At 37.6% G+C, this 15,911-nt stretch overlaps 2 protein-coding genes across 7 annotated transcripts in view; one reads left to right on the top strand and one right to left on the bottom strand.

Annotated features, from left to right (window-relative positions):
- Nucleotides 1-15,911, top strand: part of C4H4orf47 (chromosome 4 C4orf47 homolog) — a 91,716-nt gene that overhangs the window by 12,077 nt on the left and 63,728 nt on the right. The window lies entirely within an intron of this gene.
- Nucleotides 11-7,899, bottom strand: CCDC110 (coiled-coil domain containing 110; the record flags this gene model as incomplete). The annotated part of the gene is made up of 5 exons (XM_040555332.1): nt 11-607; nt 2,661-4,707; nt 5,467-5,577; nt 6,200-6,265; nt 7,885-7,899. Coding segments are annotated over 5 exons (2,277 nt in total), but the record flags the coding sequence as incomplete, so codon positions are not given.

Genomic DNA, 15,911 nt, shown 5'->3' with positions numbered 1-15,911 from the left:
TAAAAACAAAGCTATTTTATTGTTAAAAAAAATCAAAATATCCAAATAAATCATAAATATCCAAATTATTTCATGAAGAAAACATTTATTCTTTTTTTGTAAGTATCCTTTTTGCTGTTCACAGGGTGAGTATTTTTTTAAGAATTTCTAGACTGGATCTCTCATTTCCATCAAAGAGAATAAAAATAAAACCAATGGTTGTTGGCCAGGTCTACCAGCACTTACTAAGGTGTAAAACCCCTTCCTTTGAGATCAAGAAGACCCAACCATATTTTAAAATACTAACTTATACAAGAATGTTGATGTTTTCTTTATCCAAAGACCTGTAACAGAATTCCTTCTTTCTTTTTTATACCTCATATTAGATAATTGTACTGGTGCTGGCCTCAGGTACTTTAGTGTCTCTTTGTACAAATTATCAGGACGATATGTCATGTTCTTCATTTATAAACTTTGTAGGTACAGCATTCCTAGGTAGATTGATCTGCACTACTTCCTCCTAACTTGTTCTGATGTAGTACAGCTGATGAAGACTGCTCTCAAGTTTTACTTTATGTCCTTCTGCCTTTTCAATTTTTCTTCTGTGTTTCAGTAATCTTGTCATTCCCTAGCAAAATGAGGAAACGAGATTAAAATATATGGAGCTTTGGTTAAAAACAAAACAGCAACAACAACAAAAAAAACATGACAACCCAGTCTGAGAAAATTTTTAGTGCATGTGAGCTAACCTTATCTGGTAATCACAGGACCAATTACTTCTCCTGATAATTCCCTGTCAGAAAATGTGTGGTCCCAGTGATCTAATGCCTGTTTCTAGTTAGGGCCACAATATGCTGTTTTAATACAAGTAACAATTGTTTTAATACAATAAGAGTTGGCTTCTTGGCAGTGCACTTTATCATGATGGTGGAATTTAGAACTTTCTTAAATTTCATTGCTCAGTTATCTGGGATAGGGAAGACATCAGATATTAAATCATTTTCATGATAACAGCTTCCCTTACAGTATAGATATAGCCAGTCACCTTTATAAATAATTCTTACAACAATTTAGCAGTTACAGTTTGAAGCAACTTCATGTTTCTGTAAGCATCAAATGCAATTGAATGCCTGAGCATCTACTCAGCAGCCCAAGTATTTGTTTTAATGTCCTTATTGAATGTGTGTGTGTAGTGCAGAATAATAGCTTAATAATTTTGCCTAACTCCATTAAAAAAAGAAATCGAATATTGTTTATATGTGTTTTGTATTTTAAAATGTTTTTACAGGAAAAGGCATTAAGAGGTAGACTTAGATCTTTAATGTATTTTTAGCTGTCCTGATACATATATCAATACTGATACAAAAACATACTCTACATTTAGTGTGCTGTATTACAAACCAGACAAAAAATTGTTGTTTGTTGTTGTTGTTACAATTGCTATTTATGAATTATTGAAGAAATGGGAAGAAATGGATTACTTTTTTGTAGTAACAGTCTCTGAAGATACTGAGCTTGTACAGTGTTGTATTAGTAGGAAAGTGAAGATGAATAATTACCTCTAAGTCTGTTCTGGAAACACCAACAACTGTTTTACTGTTATGGATTTATTTATTAAGAAGGTAAAAAAAATCCTTAAAAATGTAATAGAATAAAGAGAAATAGTATTGTAGAGACATGACACACAGGTTACTTTAGCTTCATAGAATATTACATGCAATACTTTTGTGAAATTTCTTCCTTCCCCTGTTCCTGTGGCTGAGAAAATCAGATTATTTGTGCAGTGACTATATCTAAGAGGCTAATTTTTGTGTCTTTTATAGCTATGACCATTCTCACTACGTTTACAATGAAAATGTTAAAGTTCACGTTTTAAGTAATAACCTTTCTATGTCAGTATCTAGCGTAAAAAGATAAAGGTATCTTGTGTTAATTGAACATACACCAGAATTGAATGTCATCTAAAACATGTGGAAACATAGGTGAAACTTAGGACTTCTTGCAGAATAAGCTCTGAAATGTGACATGTACTAAACTGTTCAGCTAAAAAGGTCATTAATATTCCCTTCTGACACTGAAATCTTAGGGACAGAATTCCATCTCCTGTAAACTGTCACAGTTTTATTACATTTCTGTAGACTACTTATAATTGTGTAAGGATTTGCTCTTGTGAATCTGTGAAATTCAGCCAAGTATCAAAAGGAGGAGACAGTTTTGAGAACTTAAAAAATGGAAATGACTGAGCATCATAATTGTAAATGTTTTTTTTTAAAAAAACATATTTTTATTACAATTTATTTGAAGCAATAGACTGTTGTATATTATCAGTTGTATATTATCCTATGTTGTATATTATCACTGCAGTCAAATGGAAAAATTCCGAAACTTTGTGTGTGCTGGAGCAATTCATTCATTCAGGTTTTGTTGTATAAGAATATATACATTCTGCACAATCTCTTTTTCAGAAGCCTTTTTATCCCTTAGCAACTTGCCCTAAGACTTAAAAACAGCAAAGCTACAATTTTTCTAGTTGAAACCTAATGTAGCGTACAATTCTAGTAATACGCTTACCAGAAAAATCAGATGAGAAGGACAAATTGTGTACTGCGATGTTAGAAAACAAAAATACTGAATTTAGAAAACGAAAAAATTGATAAGTTACTGCAAAATGAAGCTCTTACCTTGTGAAAGGTATTCCAGAGCTGCATACTGAGAATCAGGAATTTCTTTACAAATTCCAGAGGAATATTCAGAACAGTCATCTTGCATGGTGCCAAAACTGGAATTGGGTGTCCTTTGTGCCCAGACTAGAGCTGTAGTTTGGCCTCGGAGATAAACGTAATCCTTATGCAAATGGTAGAATTCAAACTGTAATACATCTCTCTCATTTTCAATAGTCCACAGGTGATTTTCTAATATTAAGTGTTCTTCAATCAGTTTTCTAATGTCATTTTCATATTTGAAAGCATCTTGTCTATGTTCCTGTAGTTCTTTCTTAAGTAACTCATTTTCCTCTGTGATGTTTGTTATTACGGTTGATAACCTCTTGCATTCTCTGTTTGCAGTGGTCAAGTTAGACTTCAAAAGATCAATATCTGCTTTTGCATTTCTGAGTTCAGTCATAAGTTTCTTTTCTATATAATCTTTATCTGACTGGACTTTCTTAAAGTCCTTTAGCAGCATCTGTTTAGCATTAGAACATTCCTGCAGGCCCGTTTCAAGGTTAAGTTTCTTGTCTGCCAGTGTTTGCATTAATTGAAGATGAGTCTCCCGTTCAGATTTCATTGCAGTTTCTTTTTCCTTCATTTGTTGTATTTCATTCTGATTTCCTTCAAGCTCTTGTTCTAGGGAACTCTTTTCTTCTGTAAGCTGGGATATTTTTATCTGAAGTTTTTTATTTGTTTCTTGTACCATGGAGCATTCCTTTTGCAAGCACTCTAGCATTGCACTGAGCTTCCCTTTTTCACAGGTAGCAGTAGTCATCTTTTCTTCTAATTTCTTGTTCCTAATTTGAAAATCATGTAGTGCCTGTATTGTTTGTTGGTTTCCATGATGGAGTTGACTCTTCTCTTCCTCAAGGATTATTTTCTGTTTCTGGAGTTCTTCACATTTTCTTAGTAAGTTCTTTACCTCCTTAATACATTCCTTGTTGTCTTCTTGTGATTTAACCAACTGCTTTAGCATACTTTTCTTTTCTTTAGCTAAATGCTTAATTTGTATATCACAGTTCGATATTTTTTCTTTCAAAGACTGTATGGTAACAGCAAGAGGTTTGACTTTGTTCTTGAGAGCTAAATTTTCATTCTGAAGATCGTGTACTCTTTTTTGCAAATGCTCAGAATTTTTCAGAGACTTTTGCAATGCTTCAGTTTTCCCATCGTATTCAGAGGTTGCTGTGATTTCACTCAACTTCTGATTTCCTAGCCTCGGTGGTGTCTGATTTAAAACAGTCAGTTGCTCTTTTTCTAGTTGCTCTTTGTGATCAAGCATTAGTAGCTTATCTTTCACCATTTTGGAGAAAGAATTAACCTGGAATCTGTCACCTTCACTTTTAAATTCTTTATGTACATTTTGGTTTTCAGATTCTGCTTTTTCATGGCACACTGTTGTAGGAGAAGAACCCCAAACATTGGCACTTTCAGAGTTTCTATAAAATTCTTTAATAAAATGTAGGTGATTTTCTTTAAGTGGAGCTAAAGTAATATGTGATTCATTTAAAGAGGTAACAGTTTCTGCAACTTCTTTTAAGTTATTTAATTTTTCTCTATATAAAAAGACAGATTTTTCTGTATTCTGTGCTAGCAAATCTGAGTCAGTACTGACTGACTTCCAAAATTCTTGTTTCAGCAACTTGGTAGTATGGTTAGTATCATCTGTTTTATGAAATTCTTTCCCATATTTGGGAGAAGGTACAGGAAGTTTAGATTTACTCCAAATTACCTTCTCCTGGGCAGCATTCAACCTTTCTGTCTCCAGATCAGTGCCAGATACCAAATGTCCACATTTATATTCATTCTTCATTGCAGGTAACCTTTTGTTTCCAAGTAGATCTTCTGACTGTTCAACCTTTTCAGTTGCTGTATTTTGCAGTGAAATCCTATGTGAACTTTTTATGTCACTGACCACATTTACAGGATTGGAATGTGCTTCCACATGCTCCTCAGAACAGGGTTGTTGGTCATGGTGAACTTCTCTCTTAGAAGATGGCGCTTTGGGATTTTCCATAGGCTACCCCACAAAATTAAAAACAAATGTACAAAAAACTATCATACTGTAAGAACTGTGAAACATTGCAGTACTGGAAGCATAAGACAACTAAGTTGTTAATATCAAGGCACTTCTCAACCAAGACTTGTACAATTTTATCTCCGTGAATGCCATTTACCCTTTAAAAGAACATAAACAGTTTTCATGGGCCTTATTTAATTCAGTACTGGGCTTTGGAGCAGGTATAACATACTGAGTAAGTGTCTTAAATCGATTAAGTATATTTCAAGCAAAGGAAGGATGACCTAAAGAGACTACAGCTTGTTTCTGATTATTTTGTCATCCCAGTTAGTTTGAAAGAAGGGCAAACTGGATTTACACAAAATAGAGGCAGAAATAGGTTTTATGTCTAGGAGAGGAGCAGTATTTATTCCCTTTCTTCATTTCTCTCTTTTCGCTCCTTGGCTCTGTCTGTTACACTATAGGCTTTGTATCGCATTCCATATCCAGTGTAAATAGTCCAAACGAATATGGGGTTACCAACGAATATGGGGTAACCATCAAGTTACCATTTTATCTGTGCAGAAAAGAAACCGAACTATAATCATAATGGGTTGGACAGAACAGTATATGTATCTGTGGCTTCTCAGGAAAAATATACCATTGTTATTTTTTGTACCCAGATTTCCCTTCGGGTTATTTTCCAAAAACCATGTAATTCTCAAATCCAAAATCCATCTAAAGAATAAGTTGTTTGTCAGTAAAAATTGTTAAACATACCAGAGATGCATCACTTGCTGTGCAAGTCATCAAAATCTTGTCTGATGTACATACTGTAGTTTTCATTTCAAATATGTTTTTATTTAGTATCTCACTGATTTTATACTGTACCTGAAAGAGATTGAGATTGTTTATAGAAAAATGTAGAAGTATTTGACTTTCCAAAAATACGCTATTAATTAGGAGGTTCTCTCCTGGGATGGACAGACTGGATGGAAGTGGGGTGTAGGAATATGGAATTGTGTATAACGAGCAAAGTGTAAAGCTAAATGTCCTTCCTGTGTCAAATCTTTAGCTTTTATATAATGAATCAGATGAAATGATGACAGAAAAATTCTCCTGTAAGGGTGGCTTAGTGTTCTGTGAAACACGGCAGTTTACAACAATGGAGTAGGTTCTGCTGTCTACTGACAATGACAAGGTGAAATTAACTTCCTTGAAAATAACAGAGCTTCCTTGAGTTTATAGTAGTACAAATTAGAGAAAGATCCTTCCTTTTTTTGTTTCCCTTGAACTCAGTTTTGTTCTTCCTCTTTGTTTTTCTAAGATTTTCTAAGCCCTCAAATACTACTATAACTAAGAAAGAGCAAGAACCTTGAAGTGAAATTATTTTATCAGTGAACGGATGATTTAAATGTATACTTACTGTACATAAGAATATAAAAGACCTAAGGCCATATCTAAAAATGCAGGAGTTGGTGTTTATATTTTAAGAGCATTTCTGTTCTTTTACCATGTTAACATGCTCCAGAGTCTGTTGCCGAAGTGTCTGAACTGATTCTAGCTGTTGTTGAAGAACCTAAAATGTAGAAAATAAATGTCAGAAAACTGGTAGGTAGTTACTTATTTTTTTAAATATTGAAATGAATTAGGTTATTTTCTCAGTTTAACTCATGTTCATTTTCTAGTTCTAAGATTGTTTTCATCCTGCCTGAGTCAACAAGAGTTCATCAAATGGTTCTTTTACCATTCAACAGCCATTAAGAAAATTATTTGCAATACTGGAAGGATTTCAGCATCATTCTTCCTGGACAGTTGCTCACATCACAGAAAGCACTGTCATATCTGGCATTACTTTGCATCTTAGTCTTTGCTGAGACCAAATGTGTTTAAATTAGAATTCATACTCCAGTTCCAAAGATCATCTTTTGGTTTAGACTGACATGTACTAGTTGGACAACATAAGCGAGCTGGACTGTCTCTTGGCCAAGTGAAGGGAGAAGCCCTGGTGTTCTATATTAACAGAACTAATCTTAGGTAAGCTCTACTGACTTAAAAGTGCTTTAAAATAAATAGTGCAAATGCTTCACAAAGATCAAAGAATGTTTTTCTGAATGAATCATTATGAGGTCACAGGAATTCAGAAACTCAGTGAAAACCTTAGCTAAAGGAATGAACTTGTGCATAGAGCAAAACGTGTAGTTTTCTGTGTATTCTGCTTTGGAAGAAAATTCTCCACAACATAAAAGAGGAGAAAAAGGGGCAGGTAGAGAATACTGTACATCCCATACCTGAGTTATGTGACTATACTGCTATTAAAAGCAAAACCAACCTACTTTGCTAGTCAGTATCCAAATGGAAATTGTAGTTTGAAAGTATGCTGTCAATTTCAAAATACTTCAGCAAATTACATCAGTTAAAAAAATATCGTTAGAGAATGACAGCTCCTATGGTTTTCAGTCTGCATACAGTTTATAAGTACACTGAAGCAATCAATCAGTCACTGTATTTGTATTTATATTCATATTAACTAGTTCACACATAAAGACCAATACAAAAGAGACTAGCTTTGAATTAGATAACTCTGTGAACACTGAGATTTAACACTTCATCCTAGCAGCGCCTGTGAACTTGAAGTAAGGCATCTTTGATCAGTAGCTAGCCTGAGCTACTCCTGTTGCTCTGGTGAAGTCTGGTACAGGCCAGTTTGCCAGCAGAGATTTGGCCATTCTGACAGGCACATCTGTATACTTAAATAAATGCACCATATGGGAATCCTGCTAGCTAAGACTGTCCTTACATCCAGTCATCCTGTTCCTGTCTGCAGACAGAATCAAATCTGCTTACTTCGAGGGCTGTTTGCGGGTGAATTGGATCTTCTACTCCTGTTGTATGATTACCTGCAAATAAAAAAGACATTTCTACAGTTAGCACTGCTTGATGTTCACAGGAAGAGCTGTTTCAAATCTAGACATCAAGGGAAGAGGGAGAAAACTTAGCCCTGCAGAGGCCGAGGAAGGGCGTAAGAGCTTTTTTCTTCTGCTGTTGGTGTCCTCAGCCCTGCTGCAGTCCCTGGCACAGGATGGGAACACATGCAGGTGAATTAGTGTCTGGAGAACCTCTGAGGAAGAGGCCCAAGGCTCCAGCAGGGAGAATACCTCTTTGAAAGAGGTGAAGCAACAATTGCAAAACACGTACCTCGGGGTACTTGTGTCACCACCATGCTAGTCAGGTGTGAGGGGTGGCCCCAGGACAAGGTGGGATAGCCCTTCATTCCGGTGCAGAGACCCAGCTGTACAGTTTTTCCTCCCTCTGGAGGCTGCCTTGGCCTGCACCATCCCCCACCTCCTATGTGAGGAGGAGGAGGAGGAAGGCTGGTGCAGCCCGCTGGTCCCCCCCGTGGTCCTGACACAGTGCGGCGTGTCATGGCAGTGACATCACAGTTCTCAGGGAGAGTGTGGTGACACAGCATGGTGCCACCCCCCTGGGTGCTCCATCCCACCGTGGTGCTGCTATGGCTTCTGCTCTGCCCTCCCCTCTGTGGTGGCAGAGCAAGGCCGCCATTTTCTTCACCAACAACCAGGGCCTCCGACAAGGGGCAGAGGAAGGCCTGTTTTCCGGCGCTGTTCCTGCCCCGTTGCCCCTGTGATGGCGGCTGCCTGCTTGGCATGGCAGCCCTCATGCGTCTGAAGGCAGCAGGGCACCTGGGGGAATCAGCTCTGGGGGACCTCGGGGGAATGTCACCCTGCGTCCAGTGCTTCCTTCCTTGTGTTTTGTTTTGGGGTTTCTTTTTAATTCTTGCTGCAGACACCTCCCTGGGTTGTCACTGTAGGTGGGTGGCCTTGCTCTGCTATGGTCACACTTGTGATAGATGTTCTTGTCTTTTACGTTTTTGAAGTAATATTCTGTTGTGCATTGTTTAAATTGTGTGAGTGTAGTTTTATCCTTCCAGGAAAAAAAAGTTTCCCTATCAAAATAAGTGGAGCTCCTAACACATATATGAACAATATTCATTGTGTTTTCCATGCTTGAGGTAGTAAAGCAGACATTCACTATGAATCACTTGTATTCATGTGAGTAGACTCATTAAAAGACTGTTTTTGTAATTAAATGACTCAGGATGGTTAGACACAGATTGTTAAGCTGCGTTACTTCTCACAAAGCACCTGTAAGGCTAACAAACGTGGGAAACCTTTGCTAAAGCAACTAAAACCATATATAATTGACATTTTTTTGGGAAGCAGCACTATGAGAGGTAAAGTTTTTTCTAAATTGTAACTCTCATCTATGTCAGGGTTTTGAGTTAATGCTTGTATAACAGTTAATTGGCAAAGCATATTTTTTAAACACTATATTGCATAAAAACTGATAGAATTTGTCTATGAAAGATTAAGTTCAACCCGGATTGTTTTATTTTGTGCTCAAATTGTGTGTAGTTACTTCTTTCAAGATTTTTTTTAATAGGGAAAGAATAAGTGGATGAAATATGTAGCATATGTATTTCTTAACCAGCATTAGCAGTGGGAGATGTTGAAGAAAATTCTGCATTTTTTAATATTCACCCCAGGGGCTTGTCGGTCAGTCTTTATGCTAGAAGTTTGCATATGTGCTTATAGCTTTGGAAGAATATAGTTCAACAGTCTGACACAAATGCATTGGTAACGGTATATTTGAACATCGTTTTGGAAGGATAGTTTACGATTATAGATAAATGACAAAAGAGTCACATGGGGATTGTGGCTTTTAGTCCTTGAGAGTGGCATAGCTGTAATATTCAAAGTTTTCAGGCTCTCCAAATAGTTCTAACGTGTTTTTGCAGAAGTACAAAGTTAGTGAACCCTTTTACACCTGTTGAGGGACAGCTGAAGAGTTTAGTGGCTGGAATTAGTCCAGCAGTATTACACAATAGCAAGAAATGTAAATCTTATATTTAGCTACTTACTCTCCAACCCAGAAATATTTTTTTTTCTCATTTTTATGGCATCATAAGGGTAAAAATAAGTTTAGGCTTACGTTAATAATCTGGAACATAAAATCTGTCCCTGTAATCTTTCCCCCAATTATTATTTTTTTGATACTATTCTAACGTTACTGACAATGTTGTCATTAGAGGTGTTTATTCAGTACTATTCTCTGAACTGGAATCAGAACCTTTTACTAGGAGTCACTGCTGGAGGACTTGGTCCTTAATGTGTTGGGAATAGCTTTTTAACAGTTAAAGATTTTAATTTTTGAATCAGGCATTTCAACTTGTCCTTCAGCTATGCTAGCAAATCAAGTAAGACGTTCTCACATTGGGCTGCTTTGTCAAAAATAACTTACAAAATGTTTGTATGCTTTTTTTAAAAAAAACTATTTGCCATAAAAAATCTGGATGATATCAGGAAGCTTTGCTGCCAAGTAGTTCAAGAGGGAGAAGAATGAAGGTGGTGCAAGAAAAAAGTATAATTTTCAAGCTGAGCTCTTTCATGATTCTGGTATAAGCCATCCAAATTGTGGTATTTTCTCAGAATATTGAATCTTTGTTAATGAAGATAGAATCATTAAGATCAGTGAGTTCTCCCACTGGTCCAGGTAGGGATATATTCAGCAAGTCAAGTTAGTATTACCAGGAGTCTCTGTGTGAGTCTCAGTCAGCAAGAGAGTAAGTCCAGTGGCATATCCATTTAAAGACCGATGAAAGATACTAAATAACGAAACCAAAGCTACACCAGAAAAAGAACATTTACTTGGAAGTTTCTTCATGGTATACTGTTTCCTATTTGCACCGTCAGAGGGTGTGTTGTGCTCTAGAGACTGTGCTTGGTATATCTGCATTGTGATCTTCCTGGAATCCTGAAAAGCCAGTGAGAACAGTAAGGACAACCACAAAAGCCTTCTGGAGCTGTCAGTTCCTGTTTGCAGTTTAATAAACAAGGTCAGCTGTTTGAGAGCTGAAAAGAAAAGCTTCTGAAATAGAAATGGTTGGTCCCAAATTTGACACGTGGAGAAGGTATGGAAGTCTTCACCTGGAAACAATAACATTATAAAATTCTGATGTACATGTTTATCTTAAACAAGACTAATGGACCGATGGGCTGAGGTCAACTGTATGAAGTTCAACAAGGCCAAGTGCCGGGTCCTGCACCTGGGGCGCAACAACCCCAAGCAGCGCTACAGGCTGGGAGATGAGTGGCTGGAAAGCTGCCTGGCAGAGAAGGACCTGGGAGTACTGGTTGATAGGCAGCTGAATATGAGCCAGCAGTGTGCTCAGGTGGCCAAGAAGGCCAACAGCATCCTGGCTTGTATAAGAAGCAGTGTGGCCAGCAGGACTAGGGAAGTGATTGTCCCCCTGTACTCGGCTCTGGTGAGGCCGCACCTTGAGTACTGTGATCAGTTTTGGGCCCCTCGCTACAAGAAGGACATGGAGGTGCTCGAGAGAGTCCAGAGAAGGGCGACAAAGCTGGTGTGGGGTCTGGAGAACAAGTCTTACGAGGAGCGGCTGAGGGAGCTGGGGTTGTTTAGCCTGGAGAAGAGGAGGCTCAGGGGAGACCTCATCGCTCTCTATAGGTACCTTAAAGGAGGCTGTAGAGAGGTGGGGGTTGGTCTATTCTCCCACGTGCCTGGTGGCAGGACGAGGGGGAATGGGCTCAAGTTGCTCCAGGGGAGGTTTAGGTTGGATATTAGGAAGAACTTCTTTACTGAAAGGGTTGTTAGGCATTGGAATGGGCTGCCCAGGGAAGTGGTTGAGTCGCCATCCCTGGAGGTCTTTAAAAGACGTTTAGATGTAGTCCTTAGTGATATGGTTTAGTGGAGGTTTTGTTAGTGTTAGGACAGAGGTTGGACTAGATGATCTTGGAGGTCTCTTCCAACCTAGACAATTCTGTGATTCTGTGATTAATACCTTGTTGTGTTTAGAAATAAACAACACTGTATACTTCATTTTATATAAACAAATACCCAGACATTGACCCATAAGAATTCCTCTGTATTTATCGAGCAAGAAAAACAATGAAAAATAACGGAGTAAACACACTGTTCTTTTTGTATTTCTTAAGCAATTTTTCAGGACTTCTGTGGCCACCAAGGCAGGAACAGGGCAGAAATCTCTCAGCTGAGCCCTCATTGTGTAGTCCCAATCTTTGTGTATGGTGGTGGAGATCCCCTTTGTGCCCTAGAAGAGGTTTTTGGCGTTAGTTTCTGAATGGGACTTAGTGGATGCTGGTATGCTTGTGCAGCCCACTTCCTTTATCCCCCACTGCTTGCCCCAAGAGCTGAGGGCTGATGACCAGGAGCTTTTAGTCTGGGAAGTGTTACAACAGGTGAATGCGATACCTGATGTTACATTAAGGAGTTTGGTTAAAAAATGGGTTGTGTGATGAAAGTGTGTAATTAGTCGCGTCACGTGAACATAATTTCTGCTTTGTGATTAGGTGAATTATATATTGAGTTAAAACCTAATATTGAAAAGAAGAAGTAAATTATAACTACTTTTCGACAAAGAGTACCAATTCCAGGCCTCAGGAAGAGGATCTGAGCTATAGAACAAATTCCAATAAATGAGGAGGATCAATTTCAAAAGGTCTTTATTGCATAAATGTGTGTATAGAGTACTTGTTTCTGGTGAGGTTACTTTGTTTATAAAGTCATTTACTAGACAAGAGGAGATGAAGAGAAGGGATGGAAGAATTCCTTAGGTCTCTGCGCAAACAAGCGGAAAGTAAGCATCTTTTGTGTACCAACTTCTTGATTCTTCATTTAACTGTGAACATCTAAAACTCCAATAATTAGAAAAATCTAGGTTTGTATTGGGTTAAAACGTTCTTCTTCAGGGGAAAGGAAAGCATTGTATGTTGTGTGAGTGTTTTGCCTGGTTCTTATCTGAGATGTTGAGCTAAGCAGGGAAAAGAAACCTTTGGACAGACTGCTGTCCTCCTAATCTGCAATATCCAGTGCCAACCTGTCTTAAGACCGTATGGCTCAAGTTTTTATAGACGCAGGAATCTTCTTAGGGAAATCTGGGTTAAACATGAACAGCTGATTAAATGTGTCTGTCCTCCTAAATATGACAGAAATGTTAAAATCAGCTACAGGGACAGCTGTTACCTCTTGATTATTGTGAGACGATGAGTGGACACGTTCCATGAACCTTTGAACAGGTGCATCCTAGACAGGTTTATTAAAACACTACAGCAGTAACTATCCAAGTATGCAAGGCATTAGGATCTGATGGGGTGATCATAGAGATAGACTTGATTAAATACTTGGAGATGTCACTTTGGTTCTCTAACTTGAGAGGCAACATGTAAATCAGTTTCTATCATTTGTTTAAACTGGCATCTTTCAGGGAGGTCTGAGGTATCGGGGCAGATTCATTTAAGTCATAAACTCAAAAGAAGATTATTTATTCACTGCTGTGCCAAACTTGGTGAATTTTATGGATGTAACTACTGTATTGCCCTAATTCGTTGTTTACTGTGTGTCCAGTACCCTCTGTTCTTGCTATGTAAATTAAGATGTAATGTTAGACATTTTTTTTTCCTGACCTTGGAATTAAGGGAAAAAAAGAGCTTGTCCTACTTTTGGATTAATATATTATGTTTTGTAATGTGGTGGGAAGATGAGTTTGAGCCCTTTCAGCATTTAGGAGGAAAGGCTGTTTTTGGAAGATTTAACTGCCATGAAAATCCTTTTGGCAAACAGCAATGAGATCCAGTGCAACACTGCTGTCTGAATGCCTCGGTGGCTTTGCTTTTTTCCTTTACCTGCCACAGTAGAATCAGCTCATCTGCCCAGGTGCTACCACTGTAATGCACATTTTACTCAATCCTTACTTTGCCTAAAGCAGGGCAATGGCTGATACTGTTTTATGTTAAGTCTTCAAAAGCCCCGTCTCTGTTCAGTTGTGACCTTCAAAGGACAGCCTTTTTGTCACAGGGGTGTTAGGACTCTTCATATACACTTCATGATGGCAGTTATCTCATTAGAGTGAGAATGGAAAAGGCTGGACGAATTATGAGAAGAAATAACATTTTTAGAATTTATCCTTCTTGTTGTGTTTTTTCCCTTCTATCCTGTAACCCCCTTTTCTGCTTAGTCTGGATTTTAAGCCGTGGGGTAGCAATTACTTGTTCTCTGTACAGTGCCTGATACAGTTGGGCCATATTTGAGTGTTCTTGCAATACATGCTTTTCTTATAAATAATAAAATAAGGTAGGTGGTGGAAGAATCTCACTTTGGAAGAATTATACTTCTCACCTCATACATCCTATTTAGGTATAGTTTTGAATTGGCTCACCCAAAGAGGTACAAGAGCTAAAGCAGTGAACAGGAATGCTTTCTGTATAAGTGACTGTAGTTTTGAAAGTGGTGCTATTCCTGCACTGAAAATAAAAGGAAATTAAAGGAATTTGCAAGAGTAAAACAGCAGAAAGAGATTTAATTCTTGAAATTAATTAAAAAAAAATGTTTTGGTTAAGCTCCTCATTATTTTAGTTTTTACACGTTCACAGCTTTCTTAAATGTGCAAACTGTAGATGTGTTACAAGTCCAGTCTTAGCAAAGTATAGAAATGGAAATAATCATGAAACTGCCAATTAGAGAAATTTCACTGAGAAATATGATTACTAAAAAGATAGCATTCATTCATAATGAGTATGTTGAATGAGTGCTACTCACAAACTGAATAGTCAAGATACGGAAAGTATATTTTACCTGTAAGTAGACTGAAAGATAAACTAATTGTCATGTGCGCAATCATAGCTTCTCTTTGAGATTATTCTTCCTCAGTGAAAACTACCTATGCCTGTGGTTTGTGTATCTGCACAACCTACAGAGACCTTGTAACTCTACTGCTGCTCCGCTGCTGCTCTGAAACTTGGATTCGTTTCTGCGTGCAAAGGGACTGAATGTTACTGTGCAACATTGTGGCAACATGTAGGGAGTTGCTAGTGACACCCTACAGGTTTTGTGTGATGCCATAAACAACTTTGCTCTTTGTCATAATAGAGAAACTTTTTTTTTTTTTTTTGTCTTGAATGGGCTGAAACAGTTTGCCTGCATGTATTACTTGTGTTTTTTGTTTGTTTCAGCCATTGAACATATTGGTCCAACCATTTCTCTGTAGTGTACCTGGTCTAATTAGTATTTAACTTTTTATAGGCTGCTGGATGAGCAGGATAATTAAAAACCTGTTAAATCAGGAATATACTAAAAAGATTTTTTTTTTCAAAAAAAAACGTTTTACACAGAATGTGATGGATAAAAATCTGTTACTGAGTGATATCTGGAAAAGGAAAAGCCAAGGCTGTCAAAAGCTTGCAAGAGATTTTTCCTCTTGCTCAGAATCCTCCTTATGTTTACTAAATATTTTGTCTTCTGAGTAATAAACAATAATCATTAACATCTCTACAGTTTCTGTGTTCCTGAAGTTGGCACTCCAACACAGCTGTAATTTTGCCAGCAAAGCTTTCTTTAAAGCTTTATTTTGGACAACTGTCCTTAGCCTGTGCCATCAAGAATTTTTTTCAGGGTAATATAATATACAATCTTTCAAGACTGTCCTAAAACCTTTAGCGGTCTTTGGATCATGCCCTGGTGTGGGGAGAGCAGAGATTTGGCAGGCTGAGTGTAACTGAAAGCACTCACTCAGTATGCTAAGACAAATGTGTGCTTTACCAGATCTGGAAACAAACCCCTTTGTGGACTTTGGTGTTGTGTTGTGTAGATGGTATTACTTACCAAGCATGCACTGTGTAGACAAGATCTTACTTGGTGGTGCCACAGAACAACTGAATGTGTGCTGAAGAGTTGTAGTATGCATTTTACTTTAAAACTTCGTATTTTAAGGAAAAGGAATAATCTACTTTTGGAAAATTCTTGTTAACTTCCAAAAGAAACTATCTGGATAGCTTGCTTGGATGTGAGGAGGAAAAAAAAAAAGAAACACAAAAGGGCAAAACTACAGAACGTGGCTGCCTTTAAGAGAAAATTCACTGGGTATATGTCAACAAACATGTTTTGTTTACCACTGTTTTATTCATGAAAATATGAAATCACTAGGTAAATGATAACTTTATCCTTGTGAAAAAGCCCCTCTAAAGTAGAGTTTGATTCAGATGCCTGTATATTACATGCAGGTCAGATCTGTACCCAATAGTACAGTCATTTCCTTTTACATGATTTATAGAAATTTTAACGAAAATTCTTGAGCACATCATCTTGAGGAAAATTCTTGAGCAAACCGG

Source organism: Cygnus olor, chromosome 4, assembly GCF_009769625.2.
Source record: "Cygnus olor isolate bCygOlo1 chromosome 4, bCygOlo1.pri.v2, whole genome shotgun sequence".
In the NCBI taxonomy this organism is placed as follows: domain Eukaryota; kingdom Metazoa; phylum Chordata; class Aves; order Anseriformes; family Anatidae; genus Cygnus; species Cygnus olor.
The sequence above is the reverse complement of the archived record's forward strand: the minus strand, read 5'-3'. Positions and strand labels throughout refer to the sequence as shown.